We start from the raw sequence: 26,579 nt of genomic DNA, 5'->3' as shown, positions 1-26,579 counted from the left end.
CCGACATTTTGCATATGTCATGAAGTTTACTCATTAATATTGACTTTGAATAGTTAGTGGCGTGAAGTATTACAAAGCTATAGGTTCCACTGATTCTTTCCCATTTTGATATGTTTGAATTTTTCCGGAATGATTTGTCAATTTTAGCTGCTTACATTGGTGCCTGTTTCTTTAGAAGCAGGAATGTTTTCGGTAAGAATTTGTCCTATTGACAGGCGTTTTCTGTCCTACAGTTGGGTTGAAGAAGCAAACCCTGTGTCAGGCCCCTTTCAGACAGTAGCCCAGCTGGAGAGAATGCATCCAAGTCCTTGACTGACCTGCTGTCTAGGACAGTGTTCCCCCGTCTGATTGGCTACAGATACAGTTCCATTCCTATAGTAAGCTTATCATGAGTGGATTGGCGATTCTAACTCACCAGTTTTATAAATTATCTGGTAGCTTTATTTATTTATAATAGGGATTATCTCTTTTTTGAGAAATGTAATTTTTCAAGTACTGGACTTAAAAAAGACCTAGGATTATCCTTTTTCTAAACAACTTAAGTGGAGGTACAGTTTTCATGTAAAATGAAGTTTTATGTATAATATTTTATATAAGAACCCTATTTTGAACTATAGAGTGAAAGCTTTTTTCTTTCCCTTTGCCTTTTCAGAGACCTGTTAATACAAACAATAGGAAATTGTGGCTTTCAGTACCAAGAATTTCTGTTGTCTCCAACCTCTGTAAGTACTGCAATTGTAAATTCTTATACAAATTTTCCCAAAGGGAATTTGATTCAGTAAAAAGAATGGCTCCATTTTGGATAATATTATAGGTAAATCTTGCAGTTAGTTCTGACATGGTTATTACTTTCTCTATCTGAATTTTATAGCTGTATGTGAATTTTATTTTTTTATGATTACTATACTATTCATAATGAATGTAAGAATGTCTATTTGACTTTTTACCTGGGAAATATAAAATGAAAGTGACTCATAGACATATGATTCATCTGATTCTATCTTTATTTCATTCAAACAAAGGTACAGAGTGACAGTTTAAAAGGTTTAAGAATTTGCTACAGAGAAGTCTTCCACAAATCGCTAATAGAATCTTGTCTGGCAGAAACTAATGTATAACTGTATGAGTTTTTTTACTAGGTGCTAAAAGTTGACACAGATCTCTTTAATATCCTATAGCAGCTAACTGCCCTGTTTCACTTGCAGCTTGGCATTCCAAATTCAAGGCTACGGTATTTCCTTATTGCAAAGCTTCAGTCAGTGCCGTTCCCTTTTCAAGCCCCTGGTCAGGTATTATTATTATTATTGTTGTTATCATCATCATCATTATTATTTATCTGTTGTAAATATATCTCAGTCTGCTAATTTATTTTCAGGAACTACTTTGTGGAGGTTTTTTTTTTTTTTAACATCTTTATTGGAGTATGTTTACAGAGGTTTATGTGTGTCCTCTTGTGCCTGTAATATAGACTATGCCTGAGGTCTGTCTTGTAGGCCTTTTCACCCTCCTGATGCCACTTTAATTGCTTGAAACAAAACCAGAAACTTTTCTTTCATCATTAGAAAAGAAAATAAGTTAAAAGTAAAAAAAATTACCATTAGTGTTGTTATCCTTCTTTTCCCCCTATAATTTCTCTTCTGACCATTGACTTTTTTGCATCTATTATTTTTCTCCCTCAATAGAAGCCACTGACTACTTTTGATAAAATGGTATACTATCCTAAAAATGGCTCGAGTATTTTCACACATCAGTTGCATTTTATTTGAAATCTATGCTATTTAGCCTTAACTGATTAAAATATGGTAATGATTAGCACAAGCTAGAATAAAATGCTCAATTGCTATATATAGGATCTCTCATTATGCTAGCAAGTTTATATGCTTCTGCTGAAAATTGGTGTGGATAACAGAGTTTCAGTGGTCCAGTGAAGCTCTCTATAACCCTCACAGGTAAGAACTCAAAAGTCACGTCCTACTAACAGGGCTTCAGTAGTATCATTTGAATCCCCCGTAATACAATATCAGTATTATACAATACTGTGTTATATAATAAAATAGCAATATATCTCCCTTTAATAGTGGGCAGTTCCAAAAACGGTATATAAAGTATGTGAACAAAGGCGTCATCATTAAAAATTCCTGGAACTGTTTTTTCTTTCCCAAAATAGGACTTTATAAATGGTTACCTGTTTTGCAGGAACAAGTTTTTCCTGTGGGACTCAGGGATAGAAATAACCTTTCAGGGTGAAGAGTGTTTTTCATTTTTAATTACTAATTTTCCTTTAGATCATGGGTATGTTCTAGTTTTTTTTTTTTTTAATTGAAGGAGAATGGCAAACTTTGATCAAAAACACATTTTCTGGAAATGTACCTGTTGCTTTTTCAACTTATTTTCCAAATATAATGCTGTCTCTGTATTCAACATACTTCCTATTACTTTGTTGAATGGTTTTGTTAATTCAGAAAGCAGTAATTTCATGAAATAAATCATCTATAGCCTGATGCCTAACACTATATGATGAAAAACTTGTAATAACTTGTATAAATACTAGTAAACCTCAATTTCTATCTTTTTAATGACAACTCAGTAAAAGTTAAAGAATTTTTTTACATAATGTTGAATGGATGTTATTAATATGTCTTTTATTTTTAAGAAAGCTTTTGAGAGTTTGTGTATTTTTACTTAATGCCAGGTACTGATGGAGTTCCCCGAAACTGAATCTGAACATCCACAAAAACATGCGATAGATGCAGAAAAGAAAACTGAAGAAAAGAAAATTGAAGAACAGAAAATTGAGCCAAATATTTGTTTTGATAGCAGCACACAATGTTCTGGAAAAGAAGCCATTCTTTTTAAGCTTGAAACTGCAGGAGAAATTGACAGGAAACGTCAACAGGACAGTGATCTCTCTGTGCGAATGCTAAGAGATTTTCTTGAAGATGACGTTGACATGAATTCATACTTTTTACCGCCAAAGTCATTGCTGCGATATGCTCTTTTGTTTGACATTGTTAAGCCCACATCCAGAAGGTCCACATGCTTTACGAAAGGGTAGGTTTTAAAGAGTCTCTGTTCGTGGCATATCCAAAATAACCAGGTTTTCGTAACTATTGTTTCTCTTAGTTCTTCTCAAAACAAGCAGCATTTTATAAAATGTTTCTGCTGGAATGATTTTTTTCACCCTTCATCGCCTGCTTCCGTGTTCCAGTAGAATGCACACGTGAAAATTCCTTCTGGCAGAACATGACGTGCACAACCCACAAAAGTGCTCATAGAAGACGATGCCATCGTTTGGTGACCTTCGTAGGAGCTTAATTACCCACAGTGGAGACATGGTTTCTATAGATGGTGAATTGCTAATCGTTTAGCACCTTTCTTTTTATGGTACCTCAAAAATTTCTGTCCACTTTCATGATCAATGTACCAGAAGAAATTAAATTTTAATATGAAGAAATAACATTGAATATCCTGTAGCACATTATAGCATATTTAACTTTTATTTAGTTTTTTGAATTAGTAGTATATTCTTATAGTTCAAAATTCAAAAGGAACTAAGATTGTAAGACTCCCTTCCAATTCTGCCTCTTGTTAATCCAGTTTCCCTCCCTACGTGCAACCGATGATTTCAGGTTACTCTCTAGTCTTCCAGAGGTATTGCATGTGAGGTGTGTTTAAATATACATGTATATTTTTACCCCCTCCTTTAAGTAAATGGTAGCATACTATATTCATTATTATGTGCACTTTTTTTCATTGTGCAGTATAATTTGGATATTATTACCTATGGGTGCTTAAAGAACTTTCATATGTTCATAGTATAGGTATATCATAATTTCTTTTACTGGTTACCTGTTGATGGACATTTAGGGGACATCCTTTGGATTATTTCTCAAGAAATAGTGTTTTTCAACTTTTTTTTTTTTTTTTTTTTTTTGCGGTATGCGGGCCTCTCACTGCTGTGGCCTCTCCCGTTGCGGAGCACAGGCTCCGGACATGCAGGCTCAGCGGCCATGGCTCACGGGCCCAGCCGCTCCGCAGCATGTGGGATCTTCCCAGACCGGGGCACGAACCCCTGTCCCCTGCATCGGCAGGCGGACTCTCAACCACTGTGCCACCAGGGAAGCCCCTCAACTTTTTTTTTTAAACCTAGGAAGAAGCGGGGAAATTAGACCCTTCAAGAAAAATTTGTAAAAGGTCCATCCCTACCCCTGTTTGTTAATTTCACTGAAGCTCTTTTGATAGGTAGTTGTGTGATTTAAAAATTCAAGCCTTCGGGCTTCCCTGGTGGCACAGTGGTTGAGAATCTGCCTGCTAATGCAGGGACACGGGTTCGAGCCCTGGTCTGGGAGGATCCCACATGCCGCAGAGCAACTAGGCCCATGAGCCACAACTACTGAGCCTGTGTGTCTGGAGCTTGTGCTCCGCAGCAAGAGAGGTCGCGATAGTGAGAGGCCCGCGCACCGCGATGAAGAGTGGCCCCTGCTTGCCACAACTAGAGAAAGCCCTCGCACAGAAACGAAGACCCAACACAGCAAAAATAAATTAATGAATTAATAAACTCCTACCCACAACATCTTCTTTAAAAAAAAAAAAAAATTCAAGCCTTCTCTCTTTACCTACTAGCTAGTTGTCTTGCACAAGACACTATGCCCCCGACGTAATCGTACCAGGCTCACCCTGACTTTATCATACCCTGCCCTTGTACTTTCAGGGGAATGGGTTTATTGCTTTCCATTACCTTAAAAGACTTCACTCAGCTGTTGTATATTTCCAAGTCTGCTAGGTTCTGTTTAGGACTCTCATAAAACAGGGGTTATCAATTTTGTAATAAAAAACAACTTTGAAATTCTTTTATAATTATAAAAATGCTATAAAAGAAGCCTTATTGTAGAAGTCTATTTTAGTGTAGATAATATAAACACACACACACACACGTGATATATAAGAAAACAGCTTTTCTTTGATGGTGACTTTCTCTAATTTCTATTTTAAATTCATCTATTAGGAAAAAATGTCAAACAGCCAGCTTGGCAATGATCTTAGGGAAAGAAATATTACTAATACCTTGCATTTCTGTAGCGTTTGGTATTTTTAATATATTTTTAACAGTAGTCTGATTGTTTTGTGATAAAGAGTAAAAACATACAGTGTTACAGTAAGAGGCAGATGCACGTTTGGTGGGCCTGAGTTTGTCATGAGACTGGAGAGTACGGTTTTGGGTTCATGAGAAGAAATGATGGTTCAGGCATTATAAGAAAAGAGCAGCAATTTATTTTCACCTACATAACATTTGGTCTGATGTGGCAGGGATGTCAGTATTGAATAGCATTTAGATATAAAGTCATAACAAATGCATACTTTCTGTGCATTTAAATGTGATGAACATTTAAAAAATGACAATAATGTATATGCAGACTAGTATTTATACAACAAAAACTATGCCAAGTTTAGTGTCTGAGAATTTTCAACAGACTGATCTTATGTCTTTCACCTGGTAAGTTTTTTAATTACAAAGCATATTTATGTGATATTATTTAGAATATTTCAGAAGGATGTATTAACAACTATGTAAGATTGATTCATTCTAGAAATATTTAAGAAATTTAGCATTAGCAAATATATTAGATGCTACAAAATATTTGTGTTAATTTTCTAGTTATGGACGCTACATAGAAGGGACAGGATCTGTGTTGCAGACTACAGAGGATGTGCAGGTACTATGCATGCTGCAGAACTAAAGTATTTGAAAATTATTTTAAATAAAATTATCTTTAATACTTAAAATTTGAGAATGTTAAAATAAGTTTACATGTTCAACTGGAATGAATATGTGTATATAATAATTATTTACTATAGAATAAATCTTCTTCTTGTTGCTAGATATGAGTATATGTACAAAAAGTGTTTTATGTTTTTACTTTCTTTTTTTTCTTCTTACCTTTTGTTTTTCTTTCTATTCCATAAAGAGTAATTTGAAATGCAGAGTACAGTACTTAATGTTCTCTAAAATTATGCATAAATATCTTAGTATTGGAGCCTTCCTTTGGAGCACATACTATGAAAATGCCTGTTAGGGAAAAAATCTATATTTTAGGAAGGCTTTTTATTAATACTTCAATTGCTAATTCTTTACGGTATCATGGTTGAATACAAGCTTGATATATTGCAAGTTTTATATACTTCTGAATAATTTTGAAGTGAAATCACGTTATCTTCTTTTATGCTGATTTAAACTCTTACTGTTAATAAAATTTACGCTTGCTAAAAACCCTATCAGAGACAAACGAATGTCTGGATTTGAGAAGTCATATTTATGAAATATATTTTATCATTTTAAGGAAATATCTTAATTTGATAAAATTGGTCATAAACAGTAAACATTTTAATGGCTGCTTATTTGCTTTGTAAAATCGACTTATTGGTTGACCAAGTTTCTTTTTTGTATCTTTCACTACATTTCTTTTATGTTATATTGTCATTTATTATTTCTATTCTTATGAGTTATTTTTGAGGGACCAAAAATGACAGATACACTGAGAGTATCCTGGTCTATTCAGCATTAAGGTTTTGTTTGTTTTCTGAGTTTACCTGGCCTTTGATGAGCCAGTTACACAGTTCATTGCACAGAGATGTTTTTACCCTGTGCTGCCATGTGTTACAGAAGACTATGCGTCCATCATTTTTAAACTGTCTCACAATAGACGATATTATCTTAACAAGTCTAATTGCACTCTACTTTATTAGTTATTTTGGATGTTTTCCTACAGATTGAGAATATCTACAAATCCCTTACCAATTTGTCACAAGAAGAAAAGATAACAAGATTGTTAATGCTTCAACTTCGATTTTTCACTCCTAAAGAAATAGCAAATCTCCTTGGATTTCCTCCAGAGTTTGGTATGTGGGATACATGCAGACCCCAGCTTTCACTGATTAAAGGTCTCAAAATTCATTAGGGACTCGTGCATAGTTTATGAATAAACCCTTGCCCAGGCGGATGTGAGAGCGCTTCCTTTCCTGATTGTGCCATCTTTAACATCTTCCTTCCCTCCTGTGTCTGCTTTCTTCATAACCTGCCCCAGTTCATTCCCTTCAGACTCAGTTCCCCTTCTCCTTTCACTCCAGTAATGGTTCCAGGTGCTTTGCAGGAACAGAAGGGCCAAATCAGCAATTCTTCACTTCTCCCTACAGATGGTTGTTAATAGCATCTCTTTCTCGAATTTATTTTTTTGCTTCTAGGAGTACTATTCGAATAACCTCACACTAGATCTTATGAAAGAATGCCTAGAATTGTCTTTGTTTTAATGAAGAAATTAACAGGCAATTGAGGAATTTATTTTTGTGTGGTGGGGAGGTACGTATTTGTACTTCTACCCCTCGGAGATAACAGTCTTATCAATTATATAATTGATATAATTGATTCCTTCCCTACAAGGTTTCAGTGGAGAAAAGAAAAAGTGGAGAGGTGGTCTAGAAAGGAACTTTCCTAATGGAAAGTAAGGGTGACTCAGGAGCACAGATGCCAGAATTGACACGAAATTAGGGAATCTGAAGATGGACTCTCAAGAAGAAAAATGAAGATACCGCTGCCAAGGGAGAAAGACAAGTAATGAGGAAAGCCAGGGATTGTTGCTATTAAGAGACTGGACACAGCGCCTTTGCTTCTTAGAGCACCCCGCCCCTCCCTGGTCCCGCTTCCTTGGCGCTGCTGCTCTTGCTGTGTGGATGCCATCGGTTTCCTGGGCTGCGGTGGGTGTGCTCCTAGTACCTGGCTCATGGGAAGGGAGAGACACAGACCTCCCTCACGTGCTTCCAGGGCTGCACAAGGAGGAAATGTGCTTTGGATAACTGATTGGGAGCTTGAATGCAGAAAAGCCAAACTTCGCTAAATCTAATGTTGTTGTAATATTAATACAGTCCTATTCTTGAAGAACATCATGGGTTAAATAGACGATGTTTTAAAATCTAAATAATGGATTTACAGTTGAGGTTTGGAAAGCATCTTTTTGTACACTGGGAACAAACTGCCAGCAGAATTTGACTACCCTCTTGGTAATTGATTCTCCAAGCATAGTCACAGCAACCAGGTTTATTTTGTACTCTCTGCCTCTTTCTTGGTGATCTCATTCAGTCTGAAACATCCCGGGGAGTGTGTTTTAAGAAAACATAGACTTTCCGTGTCTTAGTTTATGTCACAAAGTGAGTGAGGACATCAGTGAAACAAAGAACTGAGAATTGGACTCAGGAATTGAATTCCCAGTCTACTGTCGTGGTTACTTTTATTTTTTCCTTCATATTTTAGGATGAGCAATCAAACGTATTTTCTGTACTATTACAGAGAGAAAAGAGATTTACTGTTGAACAGCAACTCATTTCTAAGTTTTATTTGAGTGCTTATTTTTTCAAGCAGTAGCAATCACTTTGGTAATAGTGAAATTTAGCACAGACCCCGGAGTCAAGACTGACCGAGTGTGAATCCTAGCCCTACTGAAGCCACTCTCTGCCGTAGTTTATGCATCTGTAAAATGGGGATAATTATAGCACCGACTTCATAGAGCTGTTGTAACAGTTAAGTGAGTTAACGTATGTCACATGCTTACAACCCATCTGACACATAATATAAAATTCGTGCTTTTATATTTTAAATGGTAGATGTTATAGCCTTTACTTCATAAATATTTTTTTCTCAGTATTTAAAAATATCTAAGGGGTAAAATAGGATTTTTCGAAGTTCTCTGAAAATATATGTATAATACATGCGAGAAAGCCTTTTTCATTGCTTTACCGTATTTTATTTTATTTTTATTTTTTTTCGGTATGCCGGCCTCTCACCATTGTGGCCTCTCCCGTTGCGGAGCACAGGCTCCGGACGCGCAGGCTCACGGGCCCAGCCGCTCTGCAGCATGTGGGATCTTCCCGAATCGGGGCACGAACCCGTGTCCCCTGCATGAGCAGGCGGACTCTCAACCACTGCGCCACCAGGGAAGCCCTACCTTATTTTAATATGTGACATATGTGTATAGTCAGTGCCCTGCTGTCACCACTGAGCAGCCCTGTGACAGAACTGTCCTGCACGTGTGCCTCTGACGTCATGGACCCTGGGTCCAAAATGGGCATTCTTTGAGTTGCTTGTCCACCGGCCATGATGGATTTGCATTGATTCTCCCACGCATTTTGCCCTGGTTCTCTTTGTGGCCAGTGGCACGCATTCATGAGACAGCAGGCTTTGGAAGAGACAGACACTAACCGACACTTACTGAATAAAAGCTGCTCTCTTGACCTTGTTAATTCTAGGTTTCTTTGCTTTTGAGGATTATTATTTTTAATGTACCTAAGTTTTTTAAAAGTCACCTTTTAACTTTACAAAATTATGTAATTCTTTCCACAAGTGAGTTTAGATTTTAATATCTATGTATAAAATACACACATGCATATATGTGTATATATGTATTTGTATATATATATATCATTTTTACAAATCTGACTTGTTTGTTTTCAGACATCTCTTCCCCTCTGATATAATCTTGGTATCTCAAGGCATCGTCCTATGGGTAGTCTAAAAGTTTGTAGGTATTTCTGCCTCTGGCTACTTTGAAGTAAATAATTTGAGATGACTAATGTGCTTGCCTAAGACATATTATCTTTATAATAGCAATTTTATGATCATGCTCAATTGCAAATATTTTATTATGGTAATCACTGTTATTTTATTGCAGTAAGTATAATGTCTAGTGTTGATGAAGCAACTTTATCAGGTTTTGAAATTTTGCTATTTTTAATGCTCTTTAATTATTTCCTTTATTACCTGATTTGCTTTTCCTATATTTAATTGCTATGCCAAAGGATTCTGAATGTGAAATTCTGGAATTGTAACTAAGATTCTGGCATCCACTCTTACGCATGGGCAGTCTTTTACGGTGGTATGTGCAAGGTTTTGTTCCAGCAAATGTAGTATCTGTGGGCCCTTTTGTTTTGCAAAAGAATGTAGCAAATTGAACTTCAGTATGAGAATGTCAGTTTGTGGAAGCAGAATGTAAAAAAGCAACTCTGAGGGACTTGTATCCAGAATATATAAAGAACTCTTATGACTCAACAATAAAAAGAAAAATAATCCAGTTTAAAAGTGGGCAAAGGATTTCAATAGACATTTCTCCAAAGAAAATAGATAAATGACCAATAAGCACATGAAAAGATGTTAAACATTATTAGATATTAGGGAAAGGTAAATCAAAAACACAGTAAGATACAACTTCACAAAAAGACAGACAATAACAGTGTTAACAAATTGTGGAGAAATCAGGTCCCTTGTACACTGTTGGTGGGAAGATAAAATGGTGCAGCTGCCTTAGAAAGCATTCTGGCAGTTCCTCAAATGTTAGACACAGAGTTACCATATGACCCCACAATTTCACCCCTAGGTGTATAACCAAGAGAACTGAAAAAAGCTTAACACATACATATATACGTACATGTTCATAACATCAATGTTTATAATAATCAAGAAGTAGGGAAAAAGCCCAGATGTCTATTAATGAATGAATGAATAAATAAAATGTGGTATGTCCATAAGATAGAATATTATTCAGACAGAGAGAGGAATGAACTATTGGTGCATGTTATAACATGAATGAGCCATTTTTTCCCTCGGATCAGATAATTTTTACTGATGTGCTTGATGTTTGAGTTACACTATATTTTATAGTCGTATTATACAACATACATAATATTGTTAATACATAATGTTATTATAAGGACTAAGATATTAAACATAGAATACTTTGCTTTTAAAAAACATTCCAGAATCAACACGCATGAACCTTGAAAGCACTACGCGAAAGCAGCCGGAGACAAAAGACAACATATTGTATGGTTCCATTTGTATGAAGTGTTCAGAATAGGCAATCTCTAGAACGGAAAGTAGATCAGTAGTTGAGGGGCAGGGAGGGGACATGGAGAGTGACTGCTAATAGGTGCCAGCATTCTTTTTAAAAAAAATTTGTATTGAAGTATATAATTAACATATAACATTGTATTAGTTTCAGATGTACAACATTACAACATAATGATTCAACATTTGTATACATTGCAAAATGATCACCCACCATAATAAATCTAGTTAATATCCATTACCGTACATCATTACAAAATTCTTTTTTCTTGTGATGATGACTGTTAAGACCTCTCCTAGCAATTTTCAGATATGCAACACAGTATTGCTAACTCTAGTCACCATGCTCTACATTATATGTCCCCAGGACTTATTTATTTTTATAACTGGTAGTTTGTACCTTTTGACCCATTTCACCCATTTTTCCCCCACCCGTGCAACCACCCATCTGTTTTCTGTATCTATGACCTTGGTTTTTTAAATTTGTTTGCTTGCTTTGGTTTTTAGATTCCACATATAAGTGAGATCATACAGTATTTGTCTCTCTGACTTCGCTTGGTATAATGCCCTCAAGGTCCGTTTCATTCTTTTTTATGGCTGGGTAGTATTCCATGGTGTGTGTATGTGTGTGTGCATTTTCTTTTTTCATTTACCCATCGATGGACACTTAGGTTGTTTCCATATCTTGTCTGTTGTAAATGATGCTGCAGTGAACATGGGGGTGCACGTATCTTTTCTAATTAGTATTTTTGTTTTCATTGGATAAATACCCAGGGTGGAATTGGTGGATTATATGATTGTTCTATTTTTAATTTTTTGAGGAACCTCCATACTGTTTTCCATAGTGGCTGCACCAATTTAAATTCTCACCATCAGTGCATAAGAGTTCCCTTTTCTCCATGTTCCTTCCAGCTCTTGTTACTTCTTGTGTTTTGGATAATAGCCATTATAAAAGATGTGAAGTAATATCTCATTGTGGTTTTGATTTGCATTTCCCTGATGATTAGTGATGTTGAATATCTTTTCATGTGCCTATTGGCCATCTCTATGTCTTCTTTGGAAAAATTTTCATTCAAGTCCTCTGCCCTTTTTTTAATCTGATTATTTATTGTTTTGCTGTTGAATTTTATGACTTCATTATATAATTTGGGTACTAAACCCTTATCAGATATATGATTTGCAAATATTTTCTCCTGTTCAGTAGATTGCCTTTTCATTTTGCTCATTATTTCCTTTGCTGTGCAGAAGTTTTTTAGTTTGATGTAGTCTCAGTTGTTTATTTTTGCTTTTGTTGCCTTTGCTTTTACAGTCAGATCCAAAAAACCATGGACAAGACTGATGTCAAGGAGTTTACCACCTACGTTTTCTTCTAGGAGTTTTATGGTTTGAGGCCTTACGTTCAGGTGTTTAATTCATTTGGAGTTAATTTTTGTGTATGGTGTAAAATAGTGGTACAGTTTCATTCTTTTGCATGTATCTGTCCAATTTTCCCAGCGCCATTTATTTAAGAGACTTTCCTTTCCCCATTGTATATTCTCAGCTCCCTGTCATAAATTAATTAACCACATATGTGTGGGTTTATTTCTGGGCTGTCTATTCTGCTCCTTTGATTTCTGTGTCTTTTTATGCTAATGTCATACTGTTTTGATTACTTTAGCTTTGTAATGTAGTCTGAAGTCAGGGAGCATCGTGATGCCTCCAGCTTGGTTCTTCTCCCTCAAGGTTGCTTTGGCTACTTGGGATCTTTTGTGATGCCATAGGAATTTTAGGATGTGGTTTCTATTTCTGTGATAAATGCCATTGGAATTTTGATAGGGATTGCATTAAATCTGTAGGTTGCTTTGGATAATATAGACATTTTAACAATATTAATTCTTCCAGTTCATGAGCATGGAGTACCTTTATTTGTGTCTTCAATTTTTTTCATCAATGGTTAAATTTATTCCTCAGTATTTTATTCTTTTTGGTGCAACTGTAAATGGGATTGTTGTCTTATTTTCTCTTTCTGATAGTTTGTTGTTAATGTACAGAAATCAGCAGATTTCTATATATTGATTTTGTATACTGCAACTTAATTCATTTCTTCTAACCATGTTTTGATGAAGTCTTTAGAGTTTTCTATGTATAATATCATGTAATTTGCAGATGGTGATAGTTTTACTTCTTCCTTTCCAATTTAGATTCCTTTTATTTCTTTTTCTTGCCTAATTGTTCTGGCTAGGACTTCTAATACCATGTTGAATAAAAGTGGCAAGAGTGGGTATCTTTGTCTTGTTCCGGATCTTAGAGGAAAATTTTTAGCTTTCATTATTGAGTATGATGTTAGCTGTGGGCCAGCTTTCTTTCTGAGGTGATGAAACTGTTCTGACATTAAATAGTGGGGATGTATGCAAAACTCTGCAACTATACTAAAAACCACTGAATTGTACCCTTTAAAAAGGTGCATTTTAGGGAATTTTTCAGTGGTCCAGCAGTTAGGACTCCTCGCTCTCATTGCCAAGGGCCCAGGTTCAATCCCTGGTTGGGGAACTAAGATCCCACAAGCCATGCGGCATAGTCATAAATGAATGAATGGATAAATAAATAAATAAGTCTCCCTTTAAAAGAAAAACTGCATTTTATAGTATGTGAATTCTATCTCCTGAAGCCTGTTATTAAATAACTGAAATAATGGTAGCCACTGCTTTTCCTAAAGTGTACTAGTGCTCAGATTTCTGTTAGTTCTGTGGATGTTATGTGTGTACATGTGTGTACTGAGCAAATATGATAAGTGATATGATAATATCACGTTGTGTAAGCAATGAAATGTTATATAATATTTTTGGCTCCAAATTCTCATTTGTTAATTGAACTTCATGGAGACCTTAGGGACTTATTTATCTAAATAACCACGCTGCTTTTACTAAAGAATACATCCTTCTATCTCTGGAAGTTAATATTGCAAGTGATTGTATTATAAATTGTTACCTTTCTTTTCTAGGATTTCCTGAGAAGACAACAGTCAAACAGCGTTATCGTCTACTTGGAAATAGTCTCAATGTGCATGTAGTAGCTCAACTAATCAAAATCCTATGTGAATAATTTTTAAGTAACTCTGAAAGATGGTGGCAGTATTCCATTATATCCAGATAATAACTCTGAAATTCTTTTTTGAATTAATTTTGACAAAATTCAACTAAATTATCTTATTCTCTCGTTAATAAGAATTTGGATTTATCAGGAAAATGCCGTTTTGTTTCCTTAAGTTTATATTACTGTGTTTTGTAAGGTGAAAATTATTGTTATTCTTTAGGAGAATATCTTTTTATATGAAATTGTTAAATATATACGTAAAATATTCCCTTTATAATATTATGGTATAGACAAATTTAGGAACATTAAAATTTTAATGTCTACATGAATATTTTGTAAAGTATCATAACAGGTGTACTATATGAACTTGAGAAACTGTATATTGTGTATGTTAATTAAAGAAGTTGCTTTATGAATCTATCATTTTACTTTTTTAAAATAATTCTTCCTATTTCTGAAATGATGATTCTAATTCTGCCCTGTTTAAAATATTGAGTGTTTTACTTAATTTCAATTTTTTAAACATTCCTTTATTTTATCTAAACAAATGTGTATAATATTTTAGACCAAATTATCATCATTTACCTTATACAACAGTCTGAAGAAAATCTCAGAAATAGTAATGCTAATTCTTGATTACCTCTCCATCGGTATGCCATAGAAAGTGTAGGTGCACATTATTTAATTATCTTTAATTCTACTTCCTTCTGAAAGACAAAACTCACTGTCCCTTTTTCATTTGTACATACCTACCTGTAGTTTGCTATCTTCAGAGCTTGCTTTTGTCTTCCTTTGCAGCTTCTTGTTGTAAGTTGAATTTGCCATCATGATCTAAGGAATGTAGCACAGCATTAAGATTTTAGGGAGGGAACTCTGCCCTCTGACCCCATTCCACATACCTATTCTGTGAATTAACTTTTATAACTTTAACTTTCTCTGACTCTCCCTCTCCATAGACTTCTTGGAATTAGGACTCTAGTCAGACTAAATCTTGCATCATAAATCCTGTGGTTTTGATTTTGGTGATAAAATCAAGTGACAAATAGAAGAGAAATGAAAAGAAATAAGATGAGAAATTTTGTCACAAAATTTTAATTCATATTTTTATTCTTAAAAAACAATCATCCTGATATGGAAAAATTGGAACCCTATGCATTACTGATGGGAATGTAAAATAGTGCAGCCTCTATAGAAGATAGATGATAATCCCTTTAAAAAAATTAAACACAGAATTACCATGTGATAAAGCAATTCCACTTCTAGGTATATACCCAAAAGAATTGAAAAGAGGGACTAAGATATTTGTATACCAATGTTCATTGCAGCGTTATTGACGATATTCAGCTGTAAAAAGGAAGGAAATTCTGACACGTTACAACATGGATGAACCTTGAAGACATTATATTCAGTGAAATAAACCAGACACAAAAGGACAAAGTCTGTATAATTCCATTTATATGAGGTATGTACAAGAGTCAAATTCATAGAGATAGAAAGTAGACTAGTGGTTATCAGGGCTCAGGAGACCAGGGAAATGGGAGTTCATGTTTAATGGGTGTGGAGTCTCTGGGGGAGGTGCAGAAGTTCTGGAGGTGGATAATGGTGATGGTTGCACAACAGTGTGAACGTACTTAATGGCACTGAATTGCATGCTTGAAAATTGTTTAAATGACACATTTTATGTTATGTGCGTTTTATCACAATTAAAAAAAAAAAACATTCCCCACCACCATTTTTTCAGAAGAACTCATAGATAAATATGGGAATAGGGAAGCTGTAGACCAATGCATATATGTATCAACTATCAGTGTCTACATTTTGTGTATGTGTTTAAAGATAAACCTTAGTACAGGTCTCGTAAATGATAGTATACAGCTATCTGAAATCACTTTGGCACACTTTTCTCTGTTTTCCTCACTGATGAAAAGATTCTTACCAATAAGAAGGTTCAGAGTTTTACTATGATTATGCTATAATTATAGTGTCCTGTGCCCCACTGCGCAATGATACAACAAAATGTGTTGAGTTGCAGTGCACCAGGCAGAAACATATGAAGGCTCTGTGGCGACATGTGCGTACAAACTAGGAGATAAAATATAACTTTGTGAAAAATTTTAAATTATTGAAGTACATCCATGGGCAGATTGTGATTCTTGCCCTTAATTAATTATATATAATAGCAAGCACAAAATTCATACATTAATGAAGATATATTTACCAGAGTATCACTTAATTAGCATATATACACATCTTGGAAATTCTGATATTTGGACTTACTGTAAGCTTATTCAACATTTTGGAAAATATAGGCTCTCCTTTTAAAAAAACAATAATTAAATCTTTGCCATTTCTAACAGGAAACTGATATTTTGTTCTCCCCTTTGCGTCGCTTGTGCTCTTTTATTTCTTTTTTTAATTTTTTAAAAAAATTTATTTATTTATTTTGCGCATGGGCTTTGACTAGTTGCATCGAGCAGGGTCTACTCTTCGTTGCGGTGCGTGGGCTTCTCACTGCCGTGGCTTCTCTTGTTGTGGAGCACAGGCTCTAGGCGCGCGGGCTTCAGTAGTTGTGGCACGCGGGCTCAGTAGTTGTGGCTCGCGGGCTCTAGAGCGCAGGCTCAGTAGTTGTGGCGCACAGGCTTGTTGCTCCACAGCATGTGGGATCCTCCCGGACCAGGGCTCGAACCCGTGCGCCCTGCATTGGCAGGCGGATTCTTAACCCCTGCGCCACCAGGGAAGCCCCCACTTGTGCTCTTCGAAATGGTTTGCCAAATAATCATAAATTATTTATTACCCTGCTTCATATTTTTAGTAAGTTTTCCATACCTAAATATAATGCATGAGATAAATCAATTTAAACCGAACGAATCATATTGGAAAATGATTTTGAAGAGGAGTTATGTGGTCATAGGAGAAAGAGCCAGTGCTTGATCATCTTAATCCTTAGTGGCAGGCAGTAGAGCCAAATGATGAGGGCGGTGAGTCACCCTGTTACCGAGGGATCAGCTGACCCTCTGCAAGTTCAGAGTCCCCTGAACATTGTGTTCTGGCTGGTAAATCAGACCTGCACAGCAGGCACTGCCCTGTGCCTCGAAAAGTGAGAAAATACCACTATCAGCCAACCTGCTCCCCCTCACAAGACAGAGCCTTTTAAGGAGACGAAACCCGTAGTTGAGATTGTGAAAGCTGACGGGCCACCTAGCCCTAAAATTATTTTTTTGAGGTATTGGGCAAGATTCTTTAACAAAAATCACAGTTTGTCTTTTGTTCTAACCTCAACCTAATTTGGGTCAGAAGTTATTAACTTGTAGGAGGCTTTTGAGGATAGATGAGTGAAGCTAAGCACAAATGAAACTGGTTTGATTCTAGCTCTAGCAGTACACAGTAAAGAAGCATCCGCCATGTGAGCCAGCCTCAAGCACGTGCTGCAGGATGCGTTCTGTGGGCCAGCTGCCGTGTCTGCACCCAAACTAAAGTGGCTCTGGTTGCTCGTTGTTTTTTTGTTTTTTTTTTTGCGGTACGCGGGGCTCTCACTGTTGTGGCCTCTCCGGTTGCGGAGCACAGGCTCCGGACGCACAGGCTCAGCGGCCATGGCTCACGGGCCCAGCCGCTCCGCGGCATGTGGGATCTTCCCGGACCGGGGCACGAACCCGTGTCCCCTGCATCGGCAGGCGGACTCTCAACCACTGCGCCACCAGGGAAGCCCTGCTCGTTTTGTTTTGATAACTTTATAATTTAAAATCAAAAGTTAGAATCAACAACTTCCCAAATAAGCCAAGATAACACAATAAGCCCATATAGGTGAAGTAGTTAAAGGATGTTTTTCTGAGTTGGTTATGTTGTTGAAAAGGTTAACTTTTCATAATTTGATTTTCGGCTTGGAACTATGACTGTTTGAGGCCACCAGTTGTAAACTGACTTGCTAACAGCTTTGGGCTTTGAAATTGAGTGAGCGTTGTAGGTTTCAGCAGTTTCTTATAGACTGTGATTGAGCTGGTTATATAATTTTTCAAGACCGCCTTGGAACTTCCCTGTACTGGAATTCTCTTCTTCTCAGGTTCTACTGTCAAAATGTGCTACATACAGCTGTCATATCACCTTCTTAACATGCATCTTTTTTGACCCACCTCCAATCCAACCTATTCTTTCTCCATTCATCATACTCACCAGGATGTCTAGTTATGCCTATAATACCTCACTTGGCAAAGTTCCTTTGCATGTTTTATTAAAGAGCAGTAAGAATCCCACATATGTTCTTCAACTTCAGATCATACTGGTCAGTCTTTCTTTACCATTTTTCCTCTCCTGTCATTCGTTCACTTTGCTGCTAAAATTTTAAACTTCGTTGTGTTTTTTTTTTTTAAATCCATTTTCCTGACCTCTCTCCTTGACTTCTAAGAACATTTTACACTAAAATACTCATGCTCTTCAAAATCTTACACAACCACGACCCAAACTACATTACTATTTTTGTCTTGATTTTTGAGTTTATTCCTTTTAAAATTTATTTGTTCAACAAATACGAGCATGTGCAAAGAACTTTTTTGGCTTCTTATTCCCCAAGTTCTCAAATAAATTTGTTATATATTTACCGTAGGTTCTGAGTGTTATTTTCAATTACATCCAACACTTATAACTCTCCCTCAAGTATACCATACTTGATTCCTAAAGCTTCCAAAATCTTGTTTTTTCTACAAATCTGAATTTAGATAGAAATTTTCACAAAAACTAGAAGATAGGAAGTTACTTTTCTGATAGAACTCTTCTTTATAGCCCTAGGATGTTCTCATTTATCTTCTTATACATACTATGGTTTCACTGTTTACTTCAAGTATTTGCTCTGTATTTTATTTTGTTTGTATCTTTATTCATATCAGGGCAGATTTAAATTATGAGTGTAAATATGGAACATGTTTATTTAGCCAAGCTGGCTCCATAATCAGATGAGATCACCTAAAGAAGAGTCTAAAGAGAGAACAGAGAGTGGTTTAGAGCTGAACTTCATCCGTTCCTGAAGATGCAGTCCTCAGATTTCTCTACCCTTCAGTGTCCAAGCCATTTTTCTCAGAGATCTCACCCTTTTCTGTAACTACTTTTTTGCCCACGACACCCAGAAAATATAATTTTGACTCAAATAGTTGTTATTTTGCTTACTTAGCTACTTAGGAACTTAGCTAGTTCCTTACACAAGTACAGTTAAATTTTACACACAAAAAAAGATGGAAAATACCTACTGGAATGTGATGCTCCTTGTATAGTAGATACAGGTTGAGTTTGCTATTTGAGAACTCATCCTATGGATGAACAGACAATAAGCTTGATAGTTACTATACTTTGAATTGGTTTAAAATGAAAAATATTCCATGGTTTAGAGAATGTAAACTTCCAGGAGGGCAGGGATTTAATTTTTTTTTTTTTTCACTGCTACCTTCCCAGTGATTACAACAGTACCTGGTGCAAAGTAAGCACTCAATAAATATTTGTTAAATGAGTGAATATAGTCACCATACTGGATCGATATAGAAAATTCCAAAGGCTGTCATACTGTGGAATTTAAAGTGTCTTTAAGTCACTTTAATTGGTGTTATCACTACTTCCTCTATTAACAGAGGATAGCCAGATTTACTCAAGTTTGGAATATATGATTTAAAAAATAATTCTAGGATAGAACTTGGGGTTTTGGCTTTGGGGGAAGCTGTGAAGATATAAATTTTTTAAAATACTGTATTCTGACTTGTCCAGACAAGAGGGAAGACTCATTTTTCCTGCTCCTTCCTGATAAGTACAATTATCAATTCTGGATAAGTATGATTATAAAACAATGCAAGAGACATCAGAAAGAAAACTCTGAAAGGTGTAAGGAAGAAAACAAACCAGCTAAGTACTCCCACAACTGGAGGGGGGGCATAGTTACAGGATGTCTTATCACCTCCCACCCAACAGAAGAAGGTAGCCCAGGCTTGGTGTTTCCTGACCACCAAGCTAGCAACATAAGGGAGCCCAGGATGGAACAGGGGTCCTGCTGACAACACCAGGTGGGTCTGATACAACCCTCAAGGGCATTGTATAGGGATCCCCACGGGCAAGTGTCCAGGGGAAGCATTACTCCCCTGGCAGGTCCAGGCTCCTCTCACTTGTTGAGAGACACTGAGCAACCATGGAGCCCTGACAAGGGGCATTCTGCTACAGGAGTGTCTGACCTAGAAGTTTTCATCACCATGGGCAGGGGGCTGTCTTCCCCCAACCTAGAGGTACCAGGTGACTCGTCTTGGGGAAAACTTCTTTCCCCTAAGGTAACACCATCAAGGACCACTTTGAGCTCCAGCAGCACCAGATAGACCAAGTTAACACTGCAAAGGCTCTGAAATTTAAACTGCCACTGGAATCATAGACCAAAAGGTAGGCCAGGGCCTGCATGCTAAACATAAACATAGTGACTGCCTGCTAAAATAAAAGATTAAAATAGAACCCAGAGTCTTCTAACATAATAGACGAAATATCCAGGATATAATCTAAAATCACCTGTCATACCAAGAACCAAGCAAATCACAACAAATAAGAAAAGACAGCCAACTGATGGCATCTCCAGGATGAGCCAGGTGTTGGATTTATCTGACAAAGATTTTAAAGCAGCCATCATAAAAATGCCTTAACAAGTAGTTACAAATTCTTTTGAAGCAAAAAATAGAAAGGCTCCCCAAGGAAATAGTTAACAAAGATTTTTTTGTTAACGATAAAAAAAACCACTATGATGTGCATTTTTGTCCCAGTTTTTTTAAAAAAATAAATAAAGGCAATTATATAACTGAAAAATACAATAGCCAAAATAGAAAACTCATTGGATGGGTTCTATGATAGAATGAAAATGACAGATGATAGAATCAGTGAACTTGAAAATAAGCAATAGAATTAGTAAATCTGAATAACAAAGAGAAGACTGGGGAAAAATGAGACTCAGTGACCTCTGAGACAGTAATAAAGAACCAACATTCATATATTTGGAGTCCAAGAAGTAGAGGAGAAAAAAGAATAGAGCTGGATGAATGTGCAAAGAACTAATGGATGAAAACATCTCAAATTTAGCAAAGAATAAATATGCAGGTTCAGGAAGCTGAGTGTACCCCAAACAGGATAGGCTGAAAGAAATCCATGCAAAGACACTTTATAATTAAACATGTGAAAACTAAAAACAAAAAATGAAAGCAACCAGAGAGAAGGGACACATTACTATAGCAGAACACAGTTTGAATAACAGCAGATTTCTCATCAGAAACCATGGGGGCTAGAAAGAGGTGGCACAACTGTGCTCAAAGAAAGAAACTGTTAACTGAAAGTTCTGCGTCCAGACCGTCCCACAGGAATGAAGGGGAGATAATGGTATTCTCAAATGAAGCAAAACTAAAAGCGTTTGTTGCTAGGAAACCTACCCATAAACAATGGCTATTGGACGTTCTGCAAACAGAAATGAAATGATAAAAAAAGACATCTTGGAGCATCAGGAAGGAAGAAAGAGTAATGGAAAGAGCAGAAGTATGGATACTTACAATAGACTCTGCTTCTCCTCATGATATAAATCACATTTGATGATTGAAACAAAAATGATAATACCATCTAATGCTCGAGACAATATTTAAAAGTGGAGAAATTCAAGGAACCTAAATGGAACTGAGATTTCATTTCACTTAAAGTGGTGAATTGCTGATAGCAATCAACTGTGATGTCATGTACGTACAGTATATTGTTATGTCCAGAGCAGCAGCCACTGCAAAAACTGTGCAAAGAAATGCACTCAAAACCACTACAAATAAATCAAGATGGAATCCTAAGAAATATTTAAGTAACCCACAGGAAGGCAAGAGAAGAGAGAGGAATGTGAAGCAGAGGAAACAAACAAGAATGATTAAATGGCACAAAAGCTCTCCCAGATCGATAAATGTCTTAAATATAGTTGGTCAAAATACAGTATTTAAAATACAGAGATTAGTAGAGTGGATTAAAAAACATCATGTAATTGTATACTTTGATAAGAAACCTGCTTCAAATGAAATGATTTAAGTAGGTTGAAAGTAAAAGATGGTAAAAACAAGACCCACCATGGGAATCTGCCTTAATAATGTAATTCAAAAGGACGGCAGTTTATAGGAATGAAGATATTAAACATAGTGAAACTGGAAGCAGATTGAATGTGTTACAATAAGGCAATGCTGAAATACAAGATTGTGAAACCAATCAATAAAATATGCAACGAGCAGCTCCTTTGACAAACAGTTTGGTAGTTCCTCAAAACATTGTGTTACTATGTGACCCAACAAGAATGCTCGTAGGCATATTCCAAAGAGAACTGAAAACATATCCACACACAAACTTGTACATGAGTGTTCATAGCAACATTATTCATAATAGCCAAAAAGGGAAATGACTATTGTGTTCATCAGTTGATGAATGAATAAACAAAATGTGTACATCCGTACAATAGATTCAGTCATAAAAAAGGATGCAGTACTGATACATGCTACAACACAGATGAACCTTGAAAACATTATGCTAAGTGAAAGAAGCCAGTCTTTGAATACTCCATTCAATGTAATATAGTTATATTACTTTTATAATTAAAAGTATTCTTTCTATCAAAACCAATACTCTATTCCACCTCTACCATGGGTAATCTAGCTCTCAAGTCACTACTTCATTTGCAGCCTGATGGCATATAATACCATCTCCTCCCCAGACTTCTTTCCTCCAGGACAAAGGCTGTATCTTACCCAGTTCTGTCTCCTCGGTGCCTCTCTCAGATGCTGACAATCAGGGGGTACCTAACAAATAATTGTCCAATTAGTCTGACTTGAATATGAATATGCTGAGTATTGTAGCAGAATCATCATGTCTTTCATGACTTGGGGACTGGCTGGAATAATTCTATCTGTCAGCCTAAACAAGAATAGCACATTAGATGTTATAAGAAAAGTATTTAATACCACAATTGTGTGTAACTCCTAGGGGATTGTTTATGCCTTCTCTAAACACAGTTTAGGAATTGTTGGCAAAGCCTGATTTAGTAGTACTTCTGTAATAAATACAGCCCAAGCCGCTATTTTAAAAAAGAAAAATACAAAGGGACAAAGGCTTTGGTTTTTACAGATCTTAGAATAATGGCACTGAGTGAGTGAGAAGTGCGGTCATCCCAGCCTTCTTCCCGCCCTTGATGACAACACCTTACATGTTCCCACAGTCTGCGTGGCACTTCAATTAATGCATCCCCTGGGAATGATGGCCCTTTGTAAGGCATCAGCCTTGTTAAAACACTCCTCCTGTCATCGATCACATCAGTGAAGCAAAGCCTCCCACCACCAGATAAAGATGCCTCTGTGAGCTGCTTCTGTTTGTATCTCTCCAATTAGAAGTTCACCACAAGAGGCAGTTCTGTAGCTGCCAAGTATCCCTAGACTCTTTTGTTTCCCCTCATTTTACCATTCTCTTTATTTTTTTAATAGATCTTTATTGGAGTATAATTGCTTTACAATACCGCGTTAGTTTCTGTTGTATACCAAAGTGAATCAGCCATATGCATACGTATATCCCCGTATCCCCTCCCTCTTGCGTCTCCCTCCCACCCTCCCTATCCCACCCCTCTAGGTGGTCACAAAGCACCGAGCTGATCTCCCTGTGCTATGCGGCTGCTTCCCACTAGCTATCTATTTTACATTTGGTAGTGTATACATGTCCATGCTACTCTCTCACTTCGTCCCAGCTTACCCTTCCCCCCCCAGTATCCTCAAGTCCATTCTCTATGTCTGCGTCTCTATTCCTGGCCTGCAACTAGCTTCATCAGTACCTTTTTTTTTTTTTTTTTTAGATTCCATATATATGTGTTAGCATACAGTATTTGTTTTTCTGACTTACTTCACTCTGTATGACAGTCTTTAGGTCCATCCACCTCACTGCAAACAACTCAGTTTTGTTTCTTTTTATGGCTGAGTAATATTCCATTGTATATATGTGCCACATCTTCTTTAGCCATTCGTCTGTTGATTGACACTTGGGTTGGTTCCGTGTCCTGGCTGTTGTGAATAGAGCTGCAGTGAACATTGGGGTGCATGTCCCTTTTTGAATTATGGTTTTCTCAGGGTATCCCTAAACTCATCTTCCTTCCCTCCCCCACATCCCCGCAGTGGTGAATTTTCAGTTGCTCTCTTCCTCTCATCAAATACAAAATACTGTTACAAAAATGCATTTCCCCCTTTTCAAAAGGTTAGAGTAGCAACTATTTGCCCCTACATGGCTACAATCACTTACATGATTGTGTTAATACAACCTGGCATTTTCTTTGATTATAGTATGAAAGGTGTCTAAATCTTTCACTTCATTGCCTTGTTCAGGGAATTTTAGGAGTCACAGAGTAGAAAACTTATTTTGTTCTTTTTAGGTTACCTTGGAGAGGGATGTCAGGTGGGTTTACCCGTGGTGCACATCAAAGATAACCTCCGCTTTATGGCTTCACACCTTCATGGAAATCAAGCTTGAATTCATCCAGCAGAGGTGCTGGAGTCCTGGGGTCTTGAGGTGTGGGAAGTAGGGAAAGCTGTATTGTGTCCCCCCTGGCTTTTGGAGCCATGAATTCTAGCAATGTATGCCCTCTGCTGTGTGCTCTGTCCTTAACCAGTCTCTGTCTCACAATGACACAAGACTCCCCAGTACACAGACGCTGTGTGTGTGTTTGTATATATGCCATTAGCAACCTCTGTTCCTTATGTGAAGCTTTGTTCCTCTATTACATTCCTCCCTCTGGATATGAATTTTCTGATTATATCCTCTTTGTTTATGTAAGGATTATTGCACTTAAAAAAAAATCTGAAAAAGAAAAGCAAAAAAGTCCTCCAAACTCTCAATAATAAATAACAAGATCTACCTCCTCAGGAAGATCTCTGCCAAACCTGAATTATTCAGATGGTAATGATTAACCCATAATGCTTTTTCATTCTGCTCAAGGATAATTGCAATCATTGTAGTAATGAGCATGGAGAACAAACGTCTGGATTGTGTTCCCTGAGTCAAGACCACACTGCATTCAAAAAGGTCAGTTTATCGCAGGAGTGGATTTGGTAATTTACTAGGAGGTAATGCATTTTCCATGAAATGAGCAAATGAATAGTTTTAAACTTACATCAATTCCCGTAATTATTTTATGTGATCCTTCATGGGAAATGAATAGACAATTGGAACAATATTGTTCAGACATTTTGTAGAAAATCACAAAAATTGGCATATGTAAATGTACCTTTCAAGCAATGTGAGTTCCCTGAAAAAGAGAATGAGTTAAGTGTCATAAAGGTTGAGAGAGATCATTATATTCACAGATGTTTCCATTAATGACTAAAACACAGATTAATTCTACAGTATTCTGTTTTAAACTGATGTAAAAATGAAAAGGGACCAAAGAAAGCACCAAAGCCACATTGAAGCTATAAAATGAGATGGGAGCTAGAATATAGGGTATGAGAACCTTGCCATTCTCCCTCCAAGGCACCTCTTCATGTCAACCCTCTCTCCCTATTCTCATGACTCCTCCACTGATCCAGCCCTCCAGATAAGTTCAGCTGGCCTTCTGGAAATTTCACGTAAGGATTATTTAACTCAAAATACAAGAGCAGCTCCCCATTAAATAAAAAACTTAAATCAAAATTCTTCAAGCGGCCGCTTAAGGCCCTTCATCAATGCTGCCACCTTTACCCAACCACCTCTCTCCAAAATGACCCTCCTGGATTTGCAGAACCACTACAGTATGCCCAGACTGGGTTCAGGACTTCTTTTTCAGTTTGGTTCGTGCTGTTTTCCTAAAAGCATGTTAGTATGCACTTTGTCTCGTGTGTCTTACCCATCTTTATAATGTTGCCTTATCACAGTGCTCTAGATTTGTACATATGCCTTTATTGCAAGCCAGAGAAAGTCATGACGTTTACTTCTTTGAATTTCCCTCATTGTTGAGGATGTCATATGTCTGCAGTAAATGCTTATTAAGACTGTAAAACCATGGGATTTAGATGATACTAGTAGGAATGAAAAGTAAACCTTGGTGTATGAAATAAGTTATAGGGCTTATATTAATACAGAATTGAGGTACTCTCCAAGAATTTGGAAAAAAAGATGGAAAACAAGGGGCTAAATAAAGTCTACACACTTAGCATTAAAATTTCCAGCAAACTTTCCTTATCCAGGTAGAAAACTGGTGTATTTTTTTTTCTGAAGAAATTATATGTCCCCAGGGGAAAAAATATCTTCAAAAATTGACAGTTGGTGTTCCCCCAATGGAACTGTCAGCTTGCCATTCAACCACCCACGATAAAGTTTGCTAGTTACGAACACTGTCCATCACCGTCCATCACACAGAGCTTATCATCCACTCTTTAGTGTTTTATTCTTAAATTTAAATGAACACATAAGGATAAATAGGTATTTGAGGAGAGCCTCTGATATGAAATAGAAAGATCTAAACAAGCAAACAGAAGAAGAAGAACTTAGAGAAATCAGAGACCATGCAGTAAACTTCAAAAAGCAGCTATAGGGGCTTCCCTGGTGGCGCAGTGGTTGAGAATCCGCCTGCCAATGCAGGGGACATGGGTTC

At 36.7% G+C, this 26,579-nt stretch overlaps 1 protein-coding gene across 3 annotated transcripts in view; it reads left to right on the top strand.

The window, feature by feature from the left end:
* The window catches only part of TRDMT1 (tRNA aspartic acid methyltransferase 1), a 77,575-nt gene that overhangs the window by 45,587 nt on the left and 5,409 nt on the right, over positions 1-26,579 (top strand). The window contains exons 6-12 of one of the 3 annotated variants that reach the window (XR_014326394.1): positions 653-722; positions 1,206-1,289; positions 2,693-3,051; positions 5,657-5,714; positions 6,768-6,897; positions 15,286-15,422; positions 24,384-24,508. Coding sequence is in view for 1 of the 3 variants with exons in the window: in XM_082845103.1 (XP_082701229.1) it covers positions 653-722; positions 1,206-1,289; positions 2,693-3,051; positions 5,657-5,714; positions 6,768-6,897; positions 13,869-13,969 (802 nt within the window). In the remaining 2 variants the exon portion in view is untranslated. Of the gene's footprint in view, positions 1-652; positions 723-1,205; positions 1,290-2,692; positions 3,052-5,656; positions 5,715-6,767; positions 6,898-13,868; positions 14,252-15,285; positions 15,423-24,383; positions 24,509-26,579 lie in introns of those variants that run through there. The other 2 variants (XR_014326393.1, XM_082845103.1) reach the window with 2 other exon arrangements.

Source organism: Leucopleurus acutus, assembly GCF_964270905.1.
Source record: "Leucopleurus acutus genome assembly, chromosome: 1".
NCBI classification, from domain to species: domain Eukaryota; kingdom Metazoa; phylum Chordata; class Mammalia; order Artiodactyla; family Delphinidae; genus Leucopleurus; species Leucopleurus acutus.
The sequence above is the reverse complement of the archived record's forward strand: the minus strand, read 5'-3'. Positions and strand labels throughout refer to the sequence as shown.